Below are 23,926 nucleotides of genomic sequence, written 5' to 3'. Positions count from 1 at the left end.
TTTCCAACAAGAGGGGAAGGTCTTTCCCGCCAGATAAGTAGTACCAAACTGAGTTAGTGGGAGTAGTGTCAAGTTTCCCGCAAGACGGGAAAATGGTTCCCGCCACACGGGCTAAGCAGTACCAAACTCAGTTAGTGGGAGTCCTGTCAAATTTCCCGCAAGACGGGAACATGTTTCCCGCCAAGGTTATGGTTGTGGTTGTCATGTTCAAGAGCATGAATGGAAGCACATGTGGTGCAAAAATGTGGTCAATTGAGGCAATTTTAGACCTCTCAGGAGCAGCGTACTAACATTGTTTGCGACTGAGCAAACTGAGAGGTTTGTTTGTTTACAAGTGACGTAACTCGTAGCAAAACAGCTGCACGGTGCCATGAAAGGCCAACTTGTCAGCTATCCAGTGATGGGTAGCGTTTAGCTAGACTGTGTATATGTCAATGGGGCTTTTCATGGGCGTATGCTACCAATTAAGCAAAACTGAGGAAATATTTCCCGCTAGAGGGGCTAAGTAATACCGAACTGAGTTAGTGGGAGTTGTGACAAGTTTCTCGCCAGACGGGAACATTTTTTTCCCAAACGCAGTTAGTGGGACTGTGGGAGTGATGAAGGTTTCAGAGGTGGGAAGGCAAAGCTATGTCAAGTTTCCCGCCAAAGGGTCACCGAACTGAGTTACTGTGCTGTAAACACCTTCTATAGATCATATAGCAACTTAGACATGCAGTACACCAGTCATGCTTATGGATGACTTCTAAAAATTCAGTACTGCACATTTGGACTGCACAACATGTATGAAGCACATCAGTTTTTAGACCTCCCAGGAGCACTGACTAACATTGTTTGCGACTGAGTAAAGAGGTTTTCTTTTACAATTGACGAAAACTTTCGGCTCTCGTAGCAAAATGTTTTCAACTAATAATAGTGAATGTTGGAATGTGCTTAATTTGTAAAGTCAATTTGTAAAAGTCTGAGAGGTGGATGAAGGAACGGTGGGAGGGGGGAAATGTGGATTAAATTTTGACATGACAATCGTAACAGAGGCTACCCATCTTTGTACAATGTACATATCTGTGACAGATCTATTCATTCATCCATACATCCATGAACGTGAATGTCTACTGATCTATCTTTTGCAACAGTTTTGATCTCCCTGAAAATTGTAGACCCAATTATGGCCTGAGTATGCCTCAGAAAGACCATGTTACGTCTTCTCTTGGGGAATACCAACCGGCAATGCATGGAGATTGGGTTCGGTTTCAACGACCTCACACCACAATCACTATTTATAATGCAGTTCGCAGATTACCAATTTTCTTTTCAGCTTAGCAATAGTTTGCACTCTCCACTTTCCTCGTTTAACGTATTATTCTAGACAAAGTTCCTTTTGCATTATTGATTGCAAAATGTTTGGCCATGTATGACACAAAATCAAGTACCTACTTCAAGTATACTGCAGACGATGTATAGTGACCGTGGTATAACGAAAAATATAAACCAGACAACCAAAAGGCTGAGCGATTCCTTGGCTTAGCAATTCCTTGCCAACTTGTAAGAGGGCATTTAGTAGAGTTAAGTTCATCGTAGCGTGACTCTTTCAATTTATCATTTTACAAGGTCATAAGAATTGGATCTCAAATTTTTTGATTTACACAACTGGAACATCACCGATGACGTCGTTTGGTAGTCAAGTAATAATGTATCTTTTAGTAATCATATTTACAAACAGTGTCACATTAGCAAACACATGCGCCTTCACGACCGTACAGACCTCGTATAACTAGGTCAAGGAATAAAAAACGCAAGACATATAGGGCTGGTATAAATGTTCTCATAAATTTCTCAAGCTTTGAACAATGTGTCGTCAAATGATTTCATTGCATTTATTTTGTTTCTCTATAATAATATACACATATAATTGGTTAAGTTATATGTAAAGCATAAGTGTGAAAGGAAGTGTTTTAAGAAACCTCAGAGATGTGTATACACTTAACAGAATAAATGTTTTCTTTATTGGCTCTCATGACCATTCCTGGCGATCGGTTATATTTTTTTTCATATAAAACCCGTCCTATATAACTTGCATTGGCTTCCAGTTAGAGAAAGAATATCTTAAAAGATTTTATTACTCACTTTTAAATGTATTTACAATATTGCACCGCAGTACCTTTGTGATTTAATTTCTCTTTACACTCCCTCTAGACCGTTGCGTTCCTCGTCCCGTCTGCTTTTAACTGTTCCTAACATAAGAACTGCAAAATTTGGACCGAGATCTTTTAGCTATGCTTCGCCAGTTTTATGGAATTCACTCCCTGAGGTTTTAAGAAAAATTGAAAGTTTTACCCTGTTTAAATCCAAACTTAAGACTCATTTATACTGCAAAGCTTATAATATCTGAATTCATTTTATGTATTATTATTTCGTTAATTGTTTTCTTGTTATATATTTGTTTTACTGTTTATCATGTAATTATTATATTCTTTTATCCACTACTTTTATTAACTTAATTTAACTTGATTTTGTTTTTTTATTTCTACTTATTTTTGTTTTATTCTTCATCATGTAAAGCGCATTTGAATATGCATATGTTATAGTATTTGCGCTATATAAGGAACCATATTAATAATAATAATAAAGGATATTATCTTCCATTAGTATGAACAAACCCCTAGAAACACATAATTTGGGAGGGATTAGAGACAGTCTGTTATTTCTAAGTAACATGTTGCAGTGTCACTTTCATGGATATTCACACAGCATACCATGTAGGCTATTCAATATTGTTAATGCACTCTCCAATGATCTTCTATTGACATAATATTTCCAGTGGATATTCCATGCTTTGAACTTTCAATGTTTAGCCAGTTTGGATATTTGTGAAATGCAGAATGCCTCTACGGACCACCTTTTATTCTTATAAAAAAAATCTGCCTCAGTATTGTCAAAGGTAGTGCATGAGTGCATATTGTTAGAAGATAGATGTATTTCCTATAGCCCATGATGGCTATTAATAAATGTGATTATTGGTCCAAGCAATTGTGATTAGCATGTGCAGCCTAGGCCTCTATTATTCCTGATGATGAGCTATAGCAACATCGTTGACTTTGTCTTCCTGCGTTGAGCCTAGTTGAACAACCCAATCCAAATCAGCACATCCTCTAGGTAAAATGAGATAGGTGGAAGACATTGTGTGAATGGGATGTATAATGGTTGTAAAGTCCTCGGTGTTCATCAGTAAGTCCTCTCATATACTTCAGCATGAAAGGGTATTGGCATCTCCGGTATGATATGAATATGTTGCTGTGATATGGGATTTGCAGTGTGCGTGGTGTGCAGCAATAACTGAATAGTTTAGCCATCCGATGCCACAAATCTGTAATTCCACAATGAAATCAATTGACATCCTCGGTGGGATCAGTATAACTCAGAGTGGCTCATGGTAGTCCATTAGCTGTGAGTAATAATTAAAAAAAAAATCACATTTGTTAATAAAGAAGCAACATACATAATGCCCTCGAAAATTTACATTTTACGCTTCAATATCAAATGAGTGGTAGGGAGTTTTACGTTTAATAATATTAGTAAGAAAATATTCAAATTGATTTAATCAATTACTTTTAAGTGTAAACAAACTTGCGATAATCAACACTGTGGAATTTTGCTCATCGTATTGTACTTTAAATCTATTGAGATGACCTAACATTAAAGAGGTCTTGTGACCACACACTGATATGCTCATACCTATGGATTGTTCTAAGAACTGAATAATAAAAGTCCTAACGATGACTGGTTAAAGCTACTGCGACTAAGTGCTCTGTCTGGTGTTAATACAAGAGTTTCTATTAGGAAATTATCGATCGGCCGACCGCACACTATCAATCTGAACGGGACTCGACTCAACGCCACCATCGTGACCTGTCTCCGAATTAACATTTGCCCTCTCATATATACATACTGTATATTGAAAATTGTCACTTCTGTGACATCGCCTACTTACTCCTCCTTCAGGATCTACCTAAAAAGGACAACACAAATTATGAGTACGGAAGAGTGGGTGGATTAAAGTGGAGAAAAAACAAACAGTTGAATCCTGGCGGTCGAGCGAGATCCTCACCAGCTGAACACGGAGAGATGGGTAAGAACGTAAGGTGAAACGATATCTAACAATGGTTCGACATGAGATGACAGTTGCAGATCTCTCAAATAATTCATACATGCGAACGAACCACTCACCTTAGAATACGCAGTTCAAAGTTACAGTCGTGATCATATATTCCACTCTAAGCTGTATTTCGTATCTCCTCATGGAGGTGGGGCGTGTGAGAGAATGGTAAGTTTCGTGGCTTGTAAATCCCCAAACCAGAAGGTTTTGTTCAATTTACTTTGCTCCTCTCTTACCTGTTTCCGACTTTCCGTCGGAGTAGCACTTCTACGGTGGTGAGCGGTACAACGGGCGGTAGCTACCCTAAGGAACTCTCAACACCGTGCGAGGCCGCCTTCAATATGTCTTCCAGTGGAACGAATGCGGCCAGTACTTTAGAAGAGACTTGACCTCTGAGATCGTGTGCTCGAAATATGAGGCATGGGGGAGAAACAACTGTAACAGACACTTTGAGGTAATGTTCTTGGACACTGATGAGTATGAGGTGTCCGGGAGGATGATGCGGTAAAGGCTTTGCCCTCTCGAGCTATCACGAGAGGGCTTAGAACGGCCATCACAGTTTGTCTCCTTTAATGCATAAAAAATTAGTTGTCCACTGGCACAAAATCTGAGGCCTGGTTCTTAGGCAAACCGGCGCATTAAACGAACATCATGCGATCCCATCGTATGTGGTCTCCTCATTGCAGCGTCTTGTGAGAAAGGTTACGAATGACAGTTGGCCATGCCATATAGGATTGCGAAGATGACTTTGTTTGACCCCATTGTGGTATAATCGTCGAAACTTTGTAAACGGCAGAGATCGCGCAGCGATACAGCGTGATTGATGATGGGATAGGTGCATGACAAAATCTGTCAGAGGATTTACAGACGCTGAACGCTGAATAATCTGACGAGCCGAGCACCACTCGTAGAAATTTTAAAGTCTGGCAGTTATAGAACGCTGGCGCCATATCGGCAGTCCCCTCAAAACTCTTCGTTCTAGGAAGCCTTGATGAGGGCCACTCAGTCAGATCGATCGGATGCTGTGAAGACTTTTCAATTTGTATGTGAAACGGTTACGGCGAATCCGTGACATATCGTGGAATATCGTAACCTGGACTCAGCAGGGTCTCCCGGTGTCAGTTTAGGGCTATCAGAAGAAGTCTACATCTGGCGGACTTGGGTTTCAGCAGGACTCCGTGGATCAGGCATTTAAAAGCTTGTGGTCAATACGTTCTCGAGCCCAAATATCGGAATTTTGGCATTGTCGGCTGATGCATAGAGATGAGATCGATGTGCAGAGAGCCAATCAGGTTTAACCGTGTCGCACAAGTAAATGGCGACAGGTACCACTTGGGCAGGGCATCTGCGATTTGGTTGTCGGTCCCCGCATTGTGATAGACTCTGGTGACCTTTTTCATTATGCTGAAACTGGTGAAATATATTCCTCGTCACCTGGCAGACTTGGACGGACCTGGTGCTTCTTGATTGGTATTCTACTCCCTCATAATTCTACTCCCTCATAATTCTACTTGAGGAACCTTTTGGTTTGTTTTCTTGAAGTGTTAGGTCCCGTGTGTGAACTTGATATCAATTTGAGGAATACTTTGTAGTTTGAGATCTCTGCGGCTCCTGTTTCGAGAAGTTGATCTAGTGAGTGGGTACACCTTTACAGCTGTCGCACATTGGCCGTTAGAAGCCCCGTTAATCGTGGACCTTGAGTAACCAAACTTCCTTGACAGTGAAGGCAGTCCACTATATTTTATTTTGAATAGCCTTCAATCCGTCGAAATGGAATGCATAGAGTTGTAACTTTCGAATACTCGTTTCTGATCCGCAGCCGAGTGGTGCGTTGCCTCAGCCCTCAGGAGCCAAAGGTGAGTCAAATGCTAGGCTCTTTTGAATATACCATTGACCTTTGCCATAAGCACTGGATTTCGGGAAGTGCCTTTTATCGTCGAGTTCCTCCTTCTTGTTGTCCTGAAAGACTGAAAGGTTTAGTATTCAAATTGCAACTCTGGGATCGAGCGCGTTCATATAAATCATTTCGCTAGCTAGCTCTCTAGGGACGGACGATGGCCATCTGCTGCTGTTCGCAACGTTGCCGATGTATGGAGATGGACCTCAAGCTCTCGGAGACGTGTACTTCTTTCTACTTCTGCCACTATGTACTGGTCGCCTTTGATGCTCCCGGGAAAGTCGCGGACCATAAACAACCATTTTTCTGGATGGTAGCGAAGCCAATCCAACACCAGACAGTACCATTACTAGGTTTCATGGCCTTTCCTTTTCGTTTGTCCTAGCAAGAAGCTACCGTGTTTTCAGTTAGACCTCTCCACTGTCTCCGGGACTTCAGTAGTCGCAAGGGTAGAATGTTACTGAGTAAGTTGCTTCTGCAGTTTCTTTCGTCTAGCCGATAGCCGACTTGATCTCCTTACATTTGTTTGTTTGTTGTTGTTTTTTCTGGTCGAAGGTAACACATGCGGAACAAGGATCGCGTCTGGAAAACGACCTGTATGTTGAACATAGCACATGTTTATCCCAATTCAGGCCCGGATGGCAGAGAGAACATGTGGTACATGTATACGAGACATTCCTGTCAGACATTTGATCTAGTCAATGAAGCAAATTGAACAGTTACGAATAGTATTAAAATGTGCTACGACACGAACAACTTCTTACTACCGTAACTGCATGGCAGCAGTAGCCGCTCGAACTAGAAGATAGATACAGAGGGGACCGATACGCATAGGAGGAAACTGAAGGTAGTAACGAAGAACCCACGAGAGGTACCCATACGGCCTTAACCCGAACAGACGTCAATGGTCACAGAAGGCTTAAATGCCAACAGAAAGAGCAATGGCTAACACGGAGTCTAAGCCTTAAGCCAATAATAATTCAACATATGGTTCGGCTATGATGCACCTTGTGATGTCACCTGGAAAGAGAGGGCTGAGGTATTTGAGAGCAGGTTCAAAACCTTTGACACCCGCTGGCTTTCGATCTTGGGTCACCGTTATAAATCGATTTGTTTCGCTCATTATGCGGTTTCCGGGCTCGGTGTACCCAATTCCGCGTTGCGTCCTGGTGCTGTTGGAGAGAGCGATATTTGCATTCATTTGGTCGGGTGGCACAGAGCTTGTCAAGAGGGCGGTAATGTACCGAAAAGTGGAGAAAGGGGTTATGGGTGGTTCATCTGGAAGTAAGTTTATCTTTTTGTTATTTAAGCAATTGTTTGTAGCGGTAACTTACCCAGGGATGCCTTGTTCATATTTTGTACGTTTTTGGGGCGGGTTGTACTTGCGTCGATGGGTCCCGGCGCAGTTTAGCAACAGAGAACCGAATAGTAGTACACCAAGCAGGGTGGTGCGTGTCAGTTGCTCCGCTCTTATTGAGTTGCCCCCTGTGACCTGTCACGGCCGGCCCTCGTTCACAGTTCACGGTGGGCATATTTACTTTTTTGGCTCGTTGACTTGATTTTGTTTGTTAGAATGGGATGGTGGAGTAGTTCCGTTTGGCCGCGACGTTTTCGATCCCGCAGGGCGGGTCACGTAAAAAGCAATAATAGTTCAACATGATGCAAAGACAAGGCCACAAAGGGTGTTAACGGCATATCAGAGTTAAAACGATCTATAAATAACAGGATGGGAGTTACAAGTCTACCCAAGCACCGCTAAATAAGCGGGCGGCTTAAAGCCACATCTCCTAACGGAGCAACAATGTCAGCAATATAGCATCAGAAGGCATCGCGAAACCGATACCTGTACGAATTATGTCAGCCTGAATGACAGCACGTGTAGAAAACAACGAAACCAATAGCTTGAAAACTTAGAAGGATAATTAAAGAGTGCTTCAAGAAGGTGAAGGAAAAAGTTGATTATGACGCAGTCAGGTCACAAAATGACCGCTAATGCGTAATGGGAGTGAAAATCTCGGAAGAAAGTTCACTGTTCAAAACACGTTCTGAATAGTTGATAAAGAATACGTATATAATATATAGAATATACTGAGGCAGATAAAAATATTGGAATAGACAAAATATTATACTGGGAAAACATACCGTAATTCTTGAAAGTTTTTTTTTTAATTATAGAAAGTACGTTTCTTTTTCGTAAAGGTTAGTTTTTTTTTTTACTTATAGTCCGTATTAATGTAAGACAAATGTGTCGAAAAGAAGAAAAAAAGAAAAAAAAAACGATTGTGCCTGGTGGCAAATAGTTCAGGTCACAATTGAAAACTAAATACTAAACTAAAAGTAGATTAGGATATTTCAATGTTACGAAACACACACGGTTGTATCGTTTCAAACTTAGCGAGTAAAGTTCCACTGTATTATGCAGTTTTATGGATAAGAGGTTATAAGTCGCCTGCTTTTCCACATAAAGGTCCATTGCTGTTGTTTAGAGAAGAAAAAAGTCAACAAGAACCCCAAGATTATTGCCTGTCTGTAATTCAAGATTAATTTCAGGATAATTATTGAACAGGAACCTAACCTTGCTGGTGATGACTGTACTGGTGTGGTAGGGTGTTAAGTAGCTTCTATGGAGATAGGATTGTTCATGCTAAGGTAGGAAACAGTGAAATCTCTCGATTATCTTTCCCTGACTACGATGGGTGCAGACAATTTTTCTTAGAAGCCAAGTATTACACGGAAAATAAGTTTGGGCCGATAAACGTTTACCTCTAGCAATAGCCTTTCGTTACCTTAAGTTTTCAAAGCCGCTCTCAGTTGAGAGATTGAAGGTCTATTGGAAACGTCCGTTGACCAACATCGTAGTAAAACTTCATTTCTAAGGGAAAAAGAAGGAAAGAAGAATTAGTAAACGGAAAAGAATACCTCATAGATATAAATGTTTGACTTACATTAAACTTTCTGTAAAAATTTAATAAATCGTTGAGTTCCTGATGAGTTCGGTTTTACTTTATCTTGATGAATTGAACATTCATCCTGACATTACCTGCTAGATCATATTGTATACAGCTTTAACATATCTAGTTGAAGAGTAAATAATTACTTGACAGCGACTACCTTTATATTTGGGAGGTATGGCAAATTTCACTTATGAGTTTGCATCATTCTCTGGAAAAAAATCACTAAAGCAATTAACCGAACTTGCTACATCAAGGCATCATGTATGGACGGTATTCTTTTGGTGAACTTTGCAACGCAACATACCCTGCGAACCTCTATAGTTTAAACAAAATCCAGTCACGGATCCCGGGGTGGTGGTTTACTCTCCCTCCTTTTTGTAATCCGTACAAAATGTTGGTAGTATTCATTGGCAGAACCTTGCGTGCAGACCTAATTATATACAGAGCTTTAAACATAAAGATGTTGTTAAACATCTACATTTAAGTCGGCTGAATTCAGCAAACACAGAGCAACACACCCAACTGATTTGAAAATCGGGATGTGTGAGGACTTTTGAGATGCTGGTGATTGTGCCACACTTCAAAGATTCTATCCCCATAAGAAACGTATTTAGCAATATCGACTTTTTAATATGTATGTTGGCCTGACGTTTCGATCCTTCTTCTTCACTAAAAAAATGGCTCTCTTCTACACAGGCTCTCTTGTTGATAAGCAGTTTGCTAACAGTTTTATCTTATTTTGACATTTTAATATATACGAAAACCGAGGAAAATTGTTTGATTTGGAGTTTCAGATTTGGAAAACCCCGAGTTGAACGTCCTAATGGCGCTATCAAATGTAAAGATTTTGACACAAACTAGAATGGAAATTGCGTTATCTTGTGATAAGAACGTCTAAACTTCGACTAAACACCAATATAAATGTCTCTGTGGGAACAATCCTAAGCTCATTCGGCTATAATTCTGTCCCTTCCGTTTTGAATCCCCCACGCAACTTTGAAAATGCCTCACTCTGATGGTAATAAGGAAATGAACTTGCCAACGTCTCTACCAAAACCAAACGATTGACTGATTGTTGTTTAAAGTCTCCTTTATATACCTTTTTTACCCAATTTCACGGAGGAAACGTCTGAAAACACCTGTTTATTCCTCCCAATGGAAGAAAATGACAAAATTTCGCAAGCTACATCGGTAAGACCAAAAGAAGAATATTCATATCTGGCTCAATAGCCAATGCTAAATAGATCAATTTCCTAACATCCTAACTGTCGGTATTCGAGACCAGTTCGCACAAATATTTATTAGGTAGATATGACACTTGCTTTGTCGAACGTGGTCAAGAAATGGTCGTTGTTCGACCGATAGTTGACAAAACGATAGTTGAAACCTAACTTTGATTCTCTCACGATAACGAGATCGGAGAAATGACATGTATAGACCTAAGACTTACATATATCAGATTTAAAACCTATAAAGGTACAATGCACTTATTTTTTGCATCACCAGGCAGCAACTGCTCACATGCTACCAATTTAATACATCCTGCAGCCTAGGTAATTGACCTGGCGAGAACGTTACGAACATACCTTACAATTTAATGCCAAATATAGCATGAACGGACGGATAATTATGTTTATTGTGCTGCACAACCACCACGTGGTGACGTGTCTGCGTGTACCTGTCCCAGTCCTGTTCATTTGTTCAATCCCGCGTGTTCCCAGACCATGAACTGTGCGATATTAAAATAGGAGCGTATTTAAATAACAGACGAGACAGCTCCCTTTTCGTTCACGATATTAACCACAGAGGAGCGCTGTCTCTAGACGAACGTGTCATCCAGTGTCACTGGGAGGTTTACCATAATTCCATCCACAAGAGATTTGCCGATTCTTTATGCTCTGGTTTAGTTTCAGCAAATCTGAGATTCTCCATTATTCCGACCAAGGATCTGCAGAGAACCCTTTTTTTTATGTAATATACCAAATATCCGGAAGATAATCAATAGGGCCAGTGAACACCCACCACACCGTACCAATAGTGTTCCAGCGAACCTACTTTCCGAGGGTCAATTCCAGGATTAAATATGTATCAAATATTGTTGTCTGGACCGATAAATTATTCTAGCAATCGTGAGGAATGAATCCATGAAGGTCACCGAGTAACATAATATTTACAGTTGTTTACGTACTATGTTCTTGTAAATAGTTGATTCACTATACAAAGAATATATGCTATCCACTAGCCAATGATACTGACATGTCATTTCATTCCTTTGTGTTACACAATTTGCATACTAAGTGATCCGAGATTCATAGAGGCTCAAAACTGAACTCGTTCAAATTGAAGTCAGGCGAGGCACGCATGCAAACCTTGTACATTACAATATTTGCCGACACCTGAGCTTCAACGCTTATCACTTTTCGATTGGCCGCTAGTCTAGACTCACGTGTTCTCCTGATATGTTCTCTTCATATGTAAATGACATTGCTTTGTTTAAGTTTATTAAGGCTATGTAAGTAGAAGCATACCACCGTGAACTGATAGGCTTATTAGGTTTTAACGTGTCACTGAATTATACAAGTTTTATGTGGATATCTGCATATTGCATGTAGGCCTATTTGCGTTTGTTCAACGTATGTCACCGATCAATTTGCAATGTTATAACGTTCACCTTTCCTATTGGTTCCTCCTTACAAATTTCTAAACATTTCCAAGAAAGCCTGTTTAACCCATAGAGTGACCCAGTATGCCGCTGGTAATGCTGAAGGCAAGGTCGTGTTTGTTTACCCTTCAACTTCGCTTTGTAAGTTGAAATTGTTCATTAGCTTCACTCATATACTCTTGTTATTGTGCGTATTTTAAATTTATTTTTACTGTTTCATGAGCAGAATTACGTGTTACTTTTTGGCTGCCTTATCTCTCTGGACACATCGTCTTATCCGTTAATGTAATATACCTTTAAAATGAATCTATACTTCTTTTTCTTTTGTATTTTAACCGTGGTTTTATATCACGTGTGAGTGGATAAGTATTCTGCATTTCAACTTTACAGATGATTTTTGGCACTTTATCAACTGACGTTAATGTATGACTGACTATTGGAAATAAGTTTTAAAGATAACCTTTTCTTATCTCGCCTAAAATTTTCTCGAAGGTAGTTATACACCTTCACATATCCTCAACCCATTTTGCCCCACCACAGTTTATGAGGCCTCCCATGCACAATGAGTGCTTTTTACGAGACCTACCATGCGGGATCCAAAACGTCACGGCCAAAAGGCACTACCAAACCGTCCCATTCTGACAAACAAAACTTAAGTCGAACGAGCCAAAAAAGTAAATATATTCTAAGTTTGTAACAGTTGTAGGATAGGATATTGGAAATATTTCTGTTTAATGGATTGTTGACAAGCAATCTAAAAGTGATCCTAGTTAAATTTAGTATATCTAGTTAAGGCATGAATTGTCTACCTCATGTTAACATCATAGGTTCATGAAGTATTTCCATAGTCTGAGCTTGTAACTTACTGCTGTTTTACAATCTGATTTTTCTAAACATATCATGCTTTTCATGCAATATATCATGTTGTCATAGTGCGGTTCTAATAACTATCGTATAGCATTTCATTCGAAGTAGGTGGTAGCTGTCTAGGTCAAGGCAAAGAAAATATTTTTACAATACCTTCCAAAAAAAGAAGATGGAAACTGCATACACGAGGATGCTCACCTTAATATTTCGGCAATATTTTGTGGACAATCATGTGCTTCGTAGCTTGCATTGGTCTTCCCCCATCCGCTACCCTGACAGGGTATGGAGCCTGCAAAATATATAAATGGCAGCAACATTGTTGGGAATATAAAGTTGTAACCATCAAGAAAATTCGAAATATCAAGCAGATGCACCTTTCAATGCATATTTTTAACTGACGCTGAACACTAAAATGCTTCCTACACAATGATATTAAACGAATTCGAAGTTCCCATTTTTAGTTACATTGAAAGTACATAACGTATTCTGATGAAGTTATTTCCCCATATAACCTTAAATTTAACACCAAGCATAGAACTCCTGATCCATAAAGGAAGAACCACCAGACAGCTTTACAAACGTAACTTATTTCACTTCAAGGGGGGTGGGGCATATACGTGAGAATGGGACTATAACAGTCGTATTCAAACTTTCGGAGATTATTCGTATAATAATCGCAATACATACTCGTAATGATTGCCGTAATAATAACGACTGAAAGGAAGAGGAGGTGGATGTGGAGTTAAAATCAAATCAAAGAAAAGGGGAATTTGTATACCTGTAAAGGTTCAATTATTTTCCACCCACATGCATCAGTACACCGCTATAAATTTACCATTTGTCATTATTTCCCAAACACAAACTGCACATGACCAAGCATCACTTTCTTTTGAGTATTCGTTCCGTTGTATCGATTCCGGAGGAAGTTGATTTTCGTTGTAATTTGACTGTTTCATATCCACACCGAAAATAAGAAAGGATCGAAATTAATATTCATTCTTTTGTTAATGATATAGAAAGGTAGTGCTCTGATTTGCACAGGCCAGTCACGATGAGACAGCAAATCTTCTTGTTATTCTTTTTGGGGGGGGGGGGGCGGAGGGGGGGGGGGAGCGAAACAAAATAAAAAGGCTTCTGGACGAAAGTGTAGTAAATTAGCAATATTTTATATTTCCCCTCAGAAGGTAGCTAAACAATCAATATAAACTCTTGCAGTTACTTAAACATTTCAAGTTTAAGAGGGATACTTTACGCATCCATGTACGCTGATGGCATTGTGAGCCTTTGTGAGGTTAATTCACATTTATCCTTACCTTTGATTTAATTAAACGAACGATGATTGTTACGTCTTCAGACAGACAGAAATCGTATAATTTGCAGATCCCTGCCCTAGTCACCAGAATTTTACGTCTCGACAACCCTGGATGTAGAAGCTAAAATAAGAATAGTTAATAATTAAATCGGTTGTTTCTCTTGAAAACAATAAACAAACAGAAAAGATTATGGCATATAGTAAATAATTGTAATAATGCTAATTTTTGCCGCTATGAAATCTGGGGCAAGAGGTAGCCAAGCTCAGTGACATCACTACCCCTCATATCATATCCCTCATATCTTGTAGCAGACTGTCACAGTTAATTACCTGATTTTCTCCCTGCTGACCACAAGATCAAATCTCCAGCTCGATATGCTTGGATCTATTGTGTGGAATCAATGAAGTGTAAATACATTGTGGAGCTTGTGCAATCTAGGCGGCTCTCCTTGTAGAACCTCCTTGGTACAACTAACTGGCATCTCAGGCTCCTGATGCTTTGACATGAAATTTAAATACAGTCGGTACACCTTCATTGCAGGTAAATGCAAACTAATAATTGCTTTTGGAGATAGCTTTATTAATAAAATTACTAGCTGCGGTTAAGTAAAAGTGAAACTGATAATTTTTCCTTGCTACTTTTATCGACGATAATTTGGTAAAGGGTATTAAAGAATTTCCTGTTTTTCAGTCACGAATGTTTTTAACAAGTTGGTTATGCTAATCCGACCCCCACCTGAAAACATGGCGGCGGAAGTATGCTTCCGCCCCCCAGTCGTCGAGGGTAAAAACCCCTTTCAGTTTTGATTTTTTTTCCCTGAAATTCAGAACGTAGTCTTTCACCATTGTTCAGACTGTTTAGTACTGCGATTATTGGGAATCACTATCTCCGCCGGAAATTCGCTAGCGTTTGAGCATACCGTCAAAATAAGTCAGGATCAAACCTCGTCCAGACCAATGTGCTGCATGTTTAGGTTGTGCTAGCTTATACACTACAGTGTGTACAGAACTCCGTTTGTTTTGTTCATGTACGGTAGGTCAGGCATACATACTGACATAGTACATAAACCATCGCCGCTACTCCGTAGTTCATGCATATCACGTATGGCACGTACACGCCTGGCAACTGCAAGCAAGGTTAGTAAAGTAAATCAGGAAATGTGAAAAACATTTGTGGCACTAAACAGCATCTGATGGCCTCTAATTGTTCCAAAATTTTCCAACGGGGAGTTAGGGCCCCCTCCCCTTGGAAATTTTTAGAACCCCGCCCCCCAGGTCAGCGATCACAATTCATCATTCATTAGCCCCCCCCCCCCCCCTTGACAAAAAATACCTTCCTACGCCAGTGAGTCCGACAGTATGATATTTTTCTCTGATATTCTCTATTCGCGGTAGTATACAGTTTCTGCCGGAATCTGCCCGGATTCAAATATTCGATATCGGGAATTAAATAAATAAATATATCTAGTGTTTGTAAGTTCAGTTCCAAGAGCAAACAGCATAATCTCGGCGTTGTAAACTGCTTTGTAATTTGTTAATAACGACTTGTGAGTGACCTATCACTCTCTTTGATGAATATTTATGCTTTGCTGAAAGTCCTCCTTTATTATTGAAAGAATGAAAAATTACTGTGAAACTAACAAAGTATCATCACTTTGTATTGAACTTTAAGAACTGTCGAGTAAAAAAAAACCTTTCGCGATACTAGTACTGAGTAAGCTAGGCTTATACTGTACAGACGCGCTGCTAGTATTATTCTTGTATGCAAACTTTGTATACATTACAATACGGTACAGGGAACTCCAATGGAATTGCATGACCCCGCGGGGTCATATCTGATGGGAGATCAGAAATCGGCAGAATCGCTAATACAAAGGGCGGATCAAGTTAGCTAGGCCAGGCGGGGCAGAAACTTGATCAGACGGTGTATCTAATATGTTTGGACCCGACTGTCTTGCATATATGGTCGGGTTGGACGTGTGCCTTATTAGTTTCCTTCTACGCCAACAAAACAAATTGACAACTTTAAACAGGAGATGTGTTATGAAGATCATAGCATTCGTCTATAAATATGAAATACAACGTACAAATAAAAGTAGCACGTAACTTTACCCCGTATGAATGAATTAAATCCATTCCTTTCAGGAAATCCATGACAGAGTTCTTTGCCATCAATTCTGTCCAACTCATACCTGGGCATCCGTCTTCCATGAAATCTTGCAAGGTTCGGCATACCATGTGCTCTTGCAGCAAGTAAATTTGACCTAAGTACCGCACGATAAATTATTGACCCATAAATTCACAAGGCAACACGATCATGGTATAAAAAGGATTTATTGTTGATAATATTTACAAATATTGATTTCTTTATTTATTTTTTTGGAGGGTTTCTATGTTAAGGTATTCCATGACGCCTATGAAAGCGTAGTTGATTTTTAAATAAATTTTCCGATAAGAATAGTTTTCTTAAGACACGAGAATGTTTTTTATACATACATGTGCTGAGTTGGTCATGTTTCTATAGATTGTGATTAATTATAGTGATTTTACTTGTTCTGTGCAATTAAGAGGGCTATTTGTTCATGTTATTTGTCGGTATAAGAAAATATATTGGAAGAATATTATTATTATGTGTGTGTGTGTGTTTAACATGTTTTCACCATGTAAACTCTTGTTCGATGCATGTTTTCCAAGACTAAATAGTTATTGAAGTATTTTGTAACTCTATAATTACACACTAATTTTTGAAGCATTCTTTTCTATCAGCTACATTCCTTTCTAGACTTCGTCTCCCTGTCTCCAGTTACTGTAACTTAATGTAAAAAATAGCGTTATTTTCAAAAATAGCGTTAAATTGACAAAAAGCTTGCAAGAGAGAGGTACTCTATCTGCCCTCATTTAACTGTTGGACTAAGTTATATGTACTTGGTCTGTCACGGTGAATTTTATAATAGACGTAAACATACATAACGGCTGATTAAAATAATTAATTCATTAATTCGTCATCTGGATTAGCGTTGAAAGCGTCCATACCTCCATCCATGTATATACCCTCCGTCCTGACAATATTCTCGGCATTTTCAGGGAGCTCTAGAAGGCGTCGTACATGGTAGTTCCAATGGAGAGCACTAGAGGAGGTGTCGATTTCTGTGTACAAATCATGGAAGGTGTGAAAAATTCTACTAGGATGAACGTAACCATTGCTTTAATGAACTACTAATCCGAGCAATCCGACCCTTTATTAAAATATACAAGCGCCCTTAAGGATTGAAATATAATATGATATACTGAATGCGAAGAAATTAAACGCATGATTTGACAACAAAATGTAGTTATAAAGAATAAAGTGTAGATCTTAGTAAATAATAATGAATTCACAATAGTTAAGTTTATATGCTTCACCTGATGCTGTAGTGATAACTACGGATTTACTTCGATTATTGTCGTAGTTAAGTATTCCTGTCCAACGTTTGTATAATTCCCCAACCTTAAGGCTCATAAGAACGCAGACGTCGTGGAGTTGATAAACACTCCTTCCTGATTCCATTGGTTTGGTCTCCGAGTAATATGCTATCGCAATGAGAAAGTGTCGATCAATATTTCAAATACCGACCGTAACAGGGCGGCACAACGAGACATATAACAACTAGCGAACCAAAGCTGCATATCCTATGCTTAACCCCAAATATATTGACTATGGTTATAATGATCCCAAAGGGATAGTACTAAGCTTTGGGATGTGGGATAGTATTCATTATAATTCCTTCATACACAACATAGACTCTTTGAATTACTGATTACATCATAAGCTACTTATGATTGATTACTACGTACTCTATGCCGTTACATGGTAATAACTTTATATTGCCCAACCTAAGTTTTTCAATTACAATCTGGCAAAATCATAGTTACATTAACGATATATTGTATGATAATTTTGTTTAAGCCAAGAAAGCAAATATATTACATCACATTGTACATTATAATAAAAATCAAGCATACCCTGATGACTCCTTAAGAAATTATTAGGCTTTAGGTCACTTGTTTATCATAAATATTCATACCGCACATGTTCATTATGACGATGATAGCCGAGTTTCTGCTTTCGGTTGAGAGAAGTTTGGATTTGTGATTTAAAAAAAGTGGAAAGGGTTCGTTCCTGGAAAACATAAAGAATTATTAAATTGGAAAATTGACCAAAAGTAAACTTAAAGAATACATCGTATTTATAACCACTGACCGTATTCGCCATCGTCTCCCTCTTGATTTGGTATTTCTGGAAGTCTGCGACTGGATTGATTGAATTAAAGTTTAATGTATACTCCTTTTCAAATGCCCTAGAAATTATTAACTGTGGTGTTGTTTTGAAAATCATTTTAAAGTCAGTAATCATAGCTTTAAAAATCATCCATATTCGGATTAAGTTGTAAGTACAATTTAAATCGAACCGACACGAAGCTAATGTCGAATATTCAATAAAAAAACATTTTTTGACAGTACTAACTACAGCCGTAGGGTTGAACTTTCTTCCACTGTTTTTTTCAACAACATTGCATAGGACGCTTATTTGATTTAACAGCTAAACGAAAGAACTTAAAGTCGAGTGTATTTTTCTTTCAATTATTTCAGTTTCTCTTTTTCCCCTTCTAAATTTTTGAAAATGATCGAGTCTATCCTAACAATAATGACTAAGATCTATAGGTGAGCTTTTCTTAATACATCTTTTGATCGGCTTAAGGGAATTCAAATGATTAGAGTAATAGTGATACTCATGAAACTTTGTATTTATTTTGGTCATGCTTGTTACCCTCATGAGCATTTGTAAAACTTAGGCATTAGTTTCCTGAATTTGGGTCATGATGAGAAACAAAAAATATTTTTACCTGAGTGTGGTTTCGACTGTCTTAAGCTCCTCTGGCAAACATAAATAAAATAAGAAGAAAATCTCATATATACCTACTATATTTATTCCTACGATGGTAGGCTTTAGATAGTGTTATGTAGTAATGTTGATATACTAAAGAAATATTATTAAGAACGTCATAGTAAAAAGAAGAAGAACAAATATTATCTCATCTGACCTGAAGGAAAATATAAATCCCTTAACATGTTGCATTGATTTCGAATGATTGAAATAATAATAGATACATGGACTTATCACACTCTTTGCTACATTTGTTAAACCAAACAAAAACACACAACCACAAAATGAAACTGGACGAAACTTGTGAAGGAAAGAAAGATTTATGCCCGATTAGAATGGAATCTGAACTATCACATAAAGACCTACTCTAACTAATTTAGTACTCTCTAGTCCGCTTGATTCGAGGCATTCAACAATCAATGGTTACGCAGAATTGCAGGAAACTATAACAATAGCTCACAATATGCATGTAGCTTAAAGTCTCCTCAAAATGTTACTTTTCTTTACAATCAGTAAATGTTTTCTTACCGTCCTCATCATCTGCAACAATGTAGGTTGAGTAGCCAGGAGGGACACTTTGTAAGGCACCCACAGTACTATAGAAGTAAGAAATATATAACATGTTAACTAACTGTGTGTCTCTGTGTTCACATGTTTGCTAGCAAACGTTATTGTCTTAATTTTATTTTATAATAAAACGTTGTCAAAGAACATCAGAGAAGAATGAAAATGTTACCCGCAAATTTGATCTTCATGATCGCCATCTCTTGCTAGAAGAAAATATAACATGAGACCAGTTACAACATATTTCTAGTGCCTGACGTCAATAAATTTAACTAAATAATTTCCTTTATTTTCCTAATTTGGTACTGTCTGTTTGGTATCTCTTCCGTTTGCTGCTGGACAACGTACTTGTGAATATAATCGTGTTAGTGGCATATTACAAATTCTTATATCTATGATCAAGATTGCAAGAGAGCTATTAACTTAGATCACCTAGTGAATTCAGAGTCATGTCATTTCCACGAGACGTGTCATCATCACGCATTGATCTGTGTAAATAGAAGTAAAGACGATTGTCGCGAGTACAAAAGAAAGTATCACATCCTAATTGTTATACAATTTTAAACTAGGGTGGTTAATTGTTTTTTTTTTGGTACAAATATTACTTTTACTTTCAGCATTACAGTTCTGAAATTGATACAAATTATCTTAACGGTGTGTCACTCATAACAGAAGTAGACCATAAAGGGGAAAAACCTAAAAGAGATTATAACTATGACAACATGACATCATTGAATTTATAGTTAATTGTAGATAAATTTGCCTCTTTTAAAAGCAGCACGTCATTTTCCTAAGCTGTTTCTTCGAGTTGTGGATATATTGCAGGTACTAAAATAACTAAGTTACATCATTCTGCAAAAGTTAATAACATTAATTGTTATAATTAAATATTGCTAAACTATCCTACATCCAATATTTAAAAGACACATCATTAACATCGCTCCTATGTACTCCTTCTATTCAATATGGTAGGCAATAATATCGGAGGTAATCGACAGCAACAGAGTTAGTCGATGATAGTATCATAACAAAATTTGAAATTAGTAGGCAAGATACCCTGAAGGATTATCATGGTGAAATATGATGTGATGGTAAAAAACACTCACGATACTGTCAACGTTCTTCTCCTCAAAAGCGCTGTAAATGGAAAATTTTGGCTGTGTAACAATATTATCTTACATATTATAACTGCATTGATCATCGATTATAATAAATAAACCCTTATAATAGCTCAAATTCGGTAATATACACAAAGCTCTTTGATAAAATATAAATATCAGTAGATATAACGGTAGTTACGTCCTTCTTATAAATCTCTACGAACTTAAAATATTCGATTTAGCTTTTGTAAATATAATTGTTATCTATGTGTTTTACCCAATGTTGTAATGAACTTACCCCTTTTTAGTACACACGCGAGAGTTGACGCGAAAATGAAACAAATGGTGCTAATGATTGCAATCTGTAATGTTCTTTCTACAATTGAGACTTCTACAGATGAGAATTGTGTTTTATCTTTTGCTGAAAAGGAAACAAAAACTGACTGGAATTAGTATTATAAATATACAAAACTCAGTACTTGGCACTAATGTAATTAAGTGTAACTGGTTTGAAATGTTCTCTCTATTATTGCTTAGGATACTTGATAACAAGGCAGCTGAGGGTAAAGTATATAAAGTATATACTATTATGTTTACAGTGAGCCTAGTTGGTATCTGGCCTATAGTGATACCAAAAAATAAAAGCGTATAAACAGTCTTGCAGTTAACATTGTCTCTTAAATTTATAATAACTTTACTGTTTATTTTTTTTTGCCTGATTGTTAAGATTGCATTATTTCAATTATATTATAGCAAAGAAAGAAAAAGAGTCGGATATTTGTCTTGGTATTTTTTGTTGTTGTTATATGAATTGAATTCCCCTCATTAGTTTCGTCAAATGTTAACCAACAAAATGGATAAGTGGTTTAAGCTTACCAAAAATATGAAGATGGATCCCAATGTTTTCTTGAATTAAAATATCCTCTACGATTCGAACACATGTTATGGTTCCATTAACGGATGCTGGATGCAAATGAAGTGTTGACTGTGTATCGAAAACTATATTGTTAGCAGAGTCATTCTTCATGTCGAACTTTACACTTGGTGGGTAATTTTCTATGTTTTCAATCCTCCAATGAATATTATTCAACGGTCTTGATTCCATGACATAGCAGGAGATATTTGACATCTGGCCTTCTTCAACAAAGTAATGTTCACCATCGGTGACGTTCATACCATCAACCATCAGTTGAAATAATCTTGGAGGCACTGATCACAAAACGGGTAAAATACGTCACATTTAAAATAAGATTTTGTTTTATGGAAAAGTCCTACAGAAAATGCGATCCTTACCTCAGTAAAGATATTTAACAAATATGTAACATAACATATTCAGCTACGTAGGATTGTATGTAAGTAGGCAAACATGGTCACTAGAATATCAATGGAATGAAGTAACAAAGGATTAGCGGCATAACTTTTAGTGTGAAATCTTTCAACAGAAATGAAAATGACGCTTTAGAGCACAATGTTTTAACTACCGTAGTCTGTTGCAATGTTTAAACTGTAATTATATCTATACTTCAACCTGTGCAATAAAATTGGATATCACATACGGACGAAACTATAAACTAAAAAAAGAAGTGTGTTCGGTATTATTATGTTTTTCCACTTACCTTATTTATTACTGTATAAAAGTCAGTTGATCTTACATCGCAAGTTGTAATTTTATTTTAACACACGCCTCCGATAGAAATGAATAAGGAAGTAGTGCTATATAACCAAAAAATGAAAGCAACTACGAAATTTTTAAGGCTAATGTTTATCTCAGTAATCTCTGTGAAAATATGCGTGCATGCGTCAGATTTTGTTGTACAAATAAACTGATGCTAAGATAAAAAAAAATAAGATGTGTCATATCAAAATCACAGCAATTACAGAATATTGAAAATAATATTAAAGCCGTCGATATTTCTTAGTCTTTTAATTTTTGCCCTCCCCCCGCCCCAAAAAAGAGAATATTTTAACGACATGTCTTGGTTACCATTAAGATTTCTGCATCGTTAACAACAAAGGCTTACCGTAGTCATAGAAGCGAACCTTTATGTGCTCTTGATTAGTGGAAACACCTGAACATCGAACACATGATAAAGTTCCATTTGTAGTTGGAGGATGGAAACGAAGCGTAGAGTGGATGTTAGAGATTTTATTATTGGCTACTTCCTCGAAAACATCTTCGACGTAACTTGGCTGAATTCTTTCATTATTGACTAACCACTGTAGATCAGTGGCAGGCTTAACGCCAATGACATGGCAGGACACGTTCAACGTCTCATTCGTCTCGATACGGAAATAATCTCCATCGGATAAAGTATAACTTCCAACTTGAATGTAAAACAGTCTTGGAGGTACTAAACAAGAAATAAACATACATGTTTGTTATCTGAAGGCGAACCGTATATTTAACGATAGGAGGACTTTATATGCATTGGTAAAATGATATCTATATATAAATATAAACATATATATATATAAATATAAATATAAACATATATATCTATATGTCTATATATCTATATGTCTATATATATCTATATCTATATATAGGTATAGATATAGGTATAGACAAATAATTAGTAGAATAATCTAGATTGAACCTTAACTTAGTCTACGTACGTTGAAGGAGTATAACATATTACAAATGCGTAATATCTAACATACAAAATAACATCATAGTTAAAATTGATATTTTAACAGTAGATTGATTGTTATTGTTAAATTAAATAGTAATAATTATTAGTAATTGATTGAGTTATTGATGATCGATGAAAGTGCCAACCAAGTGAATTGCTGTAGATAATTTTCTAATCTGAATAAATCTAACATAAACTCACCATTTACTTCTACCTGATACTGCACAACTAGGTGGTAAATACTGTCCACACATGAATAGTTCCCTTCGTTCGACAAAGAGACGTTTCTGATATGTAATGAATAATTCGTTGGTATTAATTCACTATTTCCTGGATCGATTGGATATGATTTCACGTATAGACTGTCGTCATTGTGAAACCATGTTAGTGAACTATTCGCCACCTCCTCTCCAGTAGAACAGTTCAGAATCAGGTCATCGTGAATATTAGTAGTTATTGTTTTTCCCAGATTTATATCCGCAATGACGTGATGAACATCCCAAATGAAGAAAAATGTCCACCACTGAAATGAAAAGACAACCATCTTTGTACTATGATAGCTGTCGTATCTTTGTCACGACAGGCAACATTTCCTTGTTTAATATCAGTGATATGAGTAATGTTTGTCCATTCCTCTGTAAGCCACGAAGATAGTCTGCCAGTAATCAATTTGCTGATAGGAATACTTAAAGATTCGATTATTACCTCCACGAAAGTGTCCGTATTCTGATGGTTTGTTACAACGTTTCTAGACGGAGAGTTATGATTCCCTTCGTTATCGAAATGTTACTGACTGTTCTATTGCGCAATATAAAAGTGTTATTGAGAAAATCTCAGAATGAAAGCATCTGATGTTCTTG

At 37.5% G+C, this 23,926-nt stretch overlaps 1 protein-coding gene across 2 annotated transcripts; it reads right to left on the bottom strand.

The window, feature by feature from the left end:
- Positions 1-1,855: 1,855 nt before the first annotated feature.
- Positions 1,856-23,849, bottom strand: LOC139983326 (uncharacterized). Of its 2 annotated transcripts, XM_071996827.1 has the most exons (18): positions 23,268-23,845; positions 22,455-22,784; positions 21,310-21,642; positions 20,732-20,854; positions 20,440-20,470; positions 19,766-19,821; positions 19,506-19,539; positions 19,298-19,365; positions 18,729-18,759; positions 18,086-18,135; positions 17,248-17,415; positions 16,879-16,992; positions 15,958-16,109; positions 13,847-13,966; positions 13,369-13,480; positions 12,732-12,822; positions 8,837-8,922; positions 1,856-3,442 (listed from the first exon to the last, which is right to left on the bottom strand). In XM_071996827.1, the coding sequence occupies exons 1-17, from the start codon at positions 23,608-23,610 to the stop codon at positions 8,838-8,840; spliced, it is 2,241 nt and encodes a 746-aa protein (XP_071852928.1). In that variant the 5' UTR covers positions 23,611-23,845; the 3' UTR covers positions 1,856-3,442; position 8,837. The 2 variants fall into 2 exon arrangements, 1 of the variants encoding a protein (XP_071852928.1); XR_011798608.1 differs by lacking the exon at positions 13,369-13,480 and having other exon boundaries at positions 23,268-23,849.
- Between the last annotated feature and the right edge of the window lie 77 nt (positions 23,850-23,926).

The sequence above is a fragment of the Apostichopus japonicus genome, chromosome 16 (assembly GCF_037975245.1).
Source record: "Apostichopus japonicus isolate 1M-3 chromosome 16, ASM3797524v1, whole genome shotgun sequence".
NCBI lineage: Eukaryota > Metazoa > Echinodermata > Holothuroidea > Aspidochirotida > Stichopodidae > Apostichopus > Apostichopus japonicus.
This window is presented reverse-complemented; position numbering and strand designations above follow the sequence as displayed.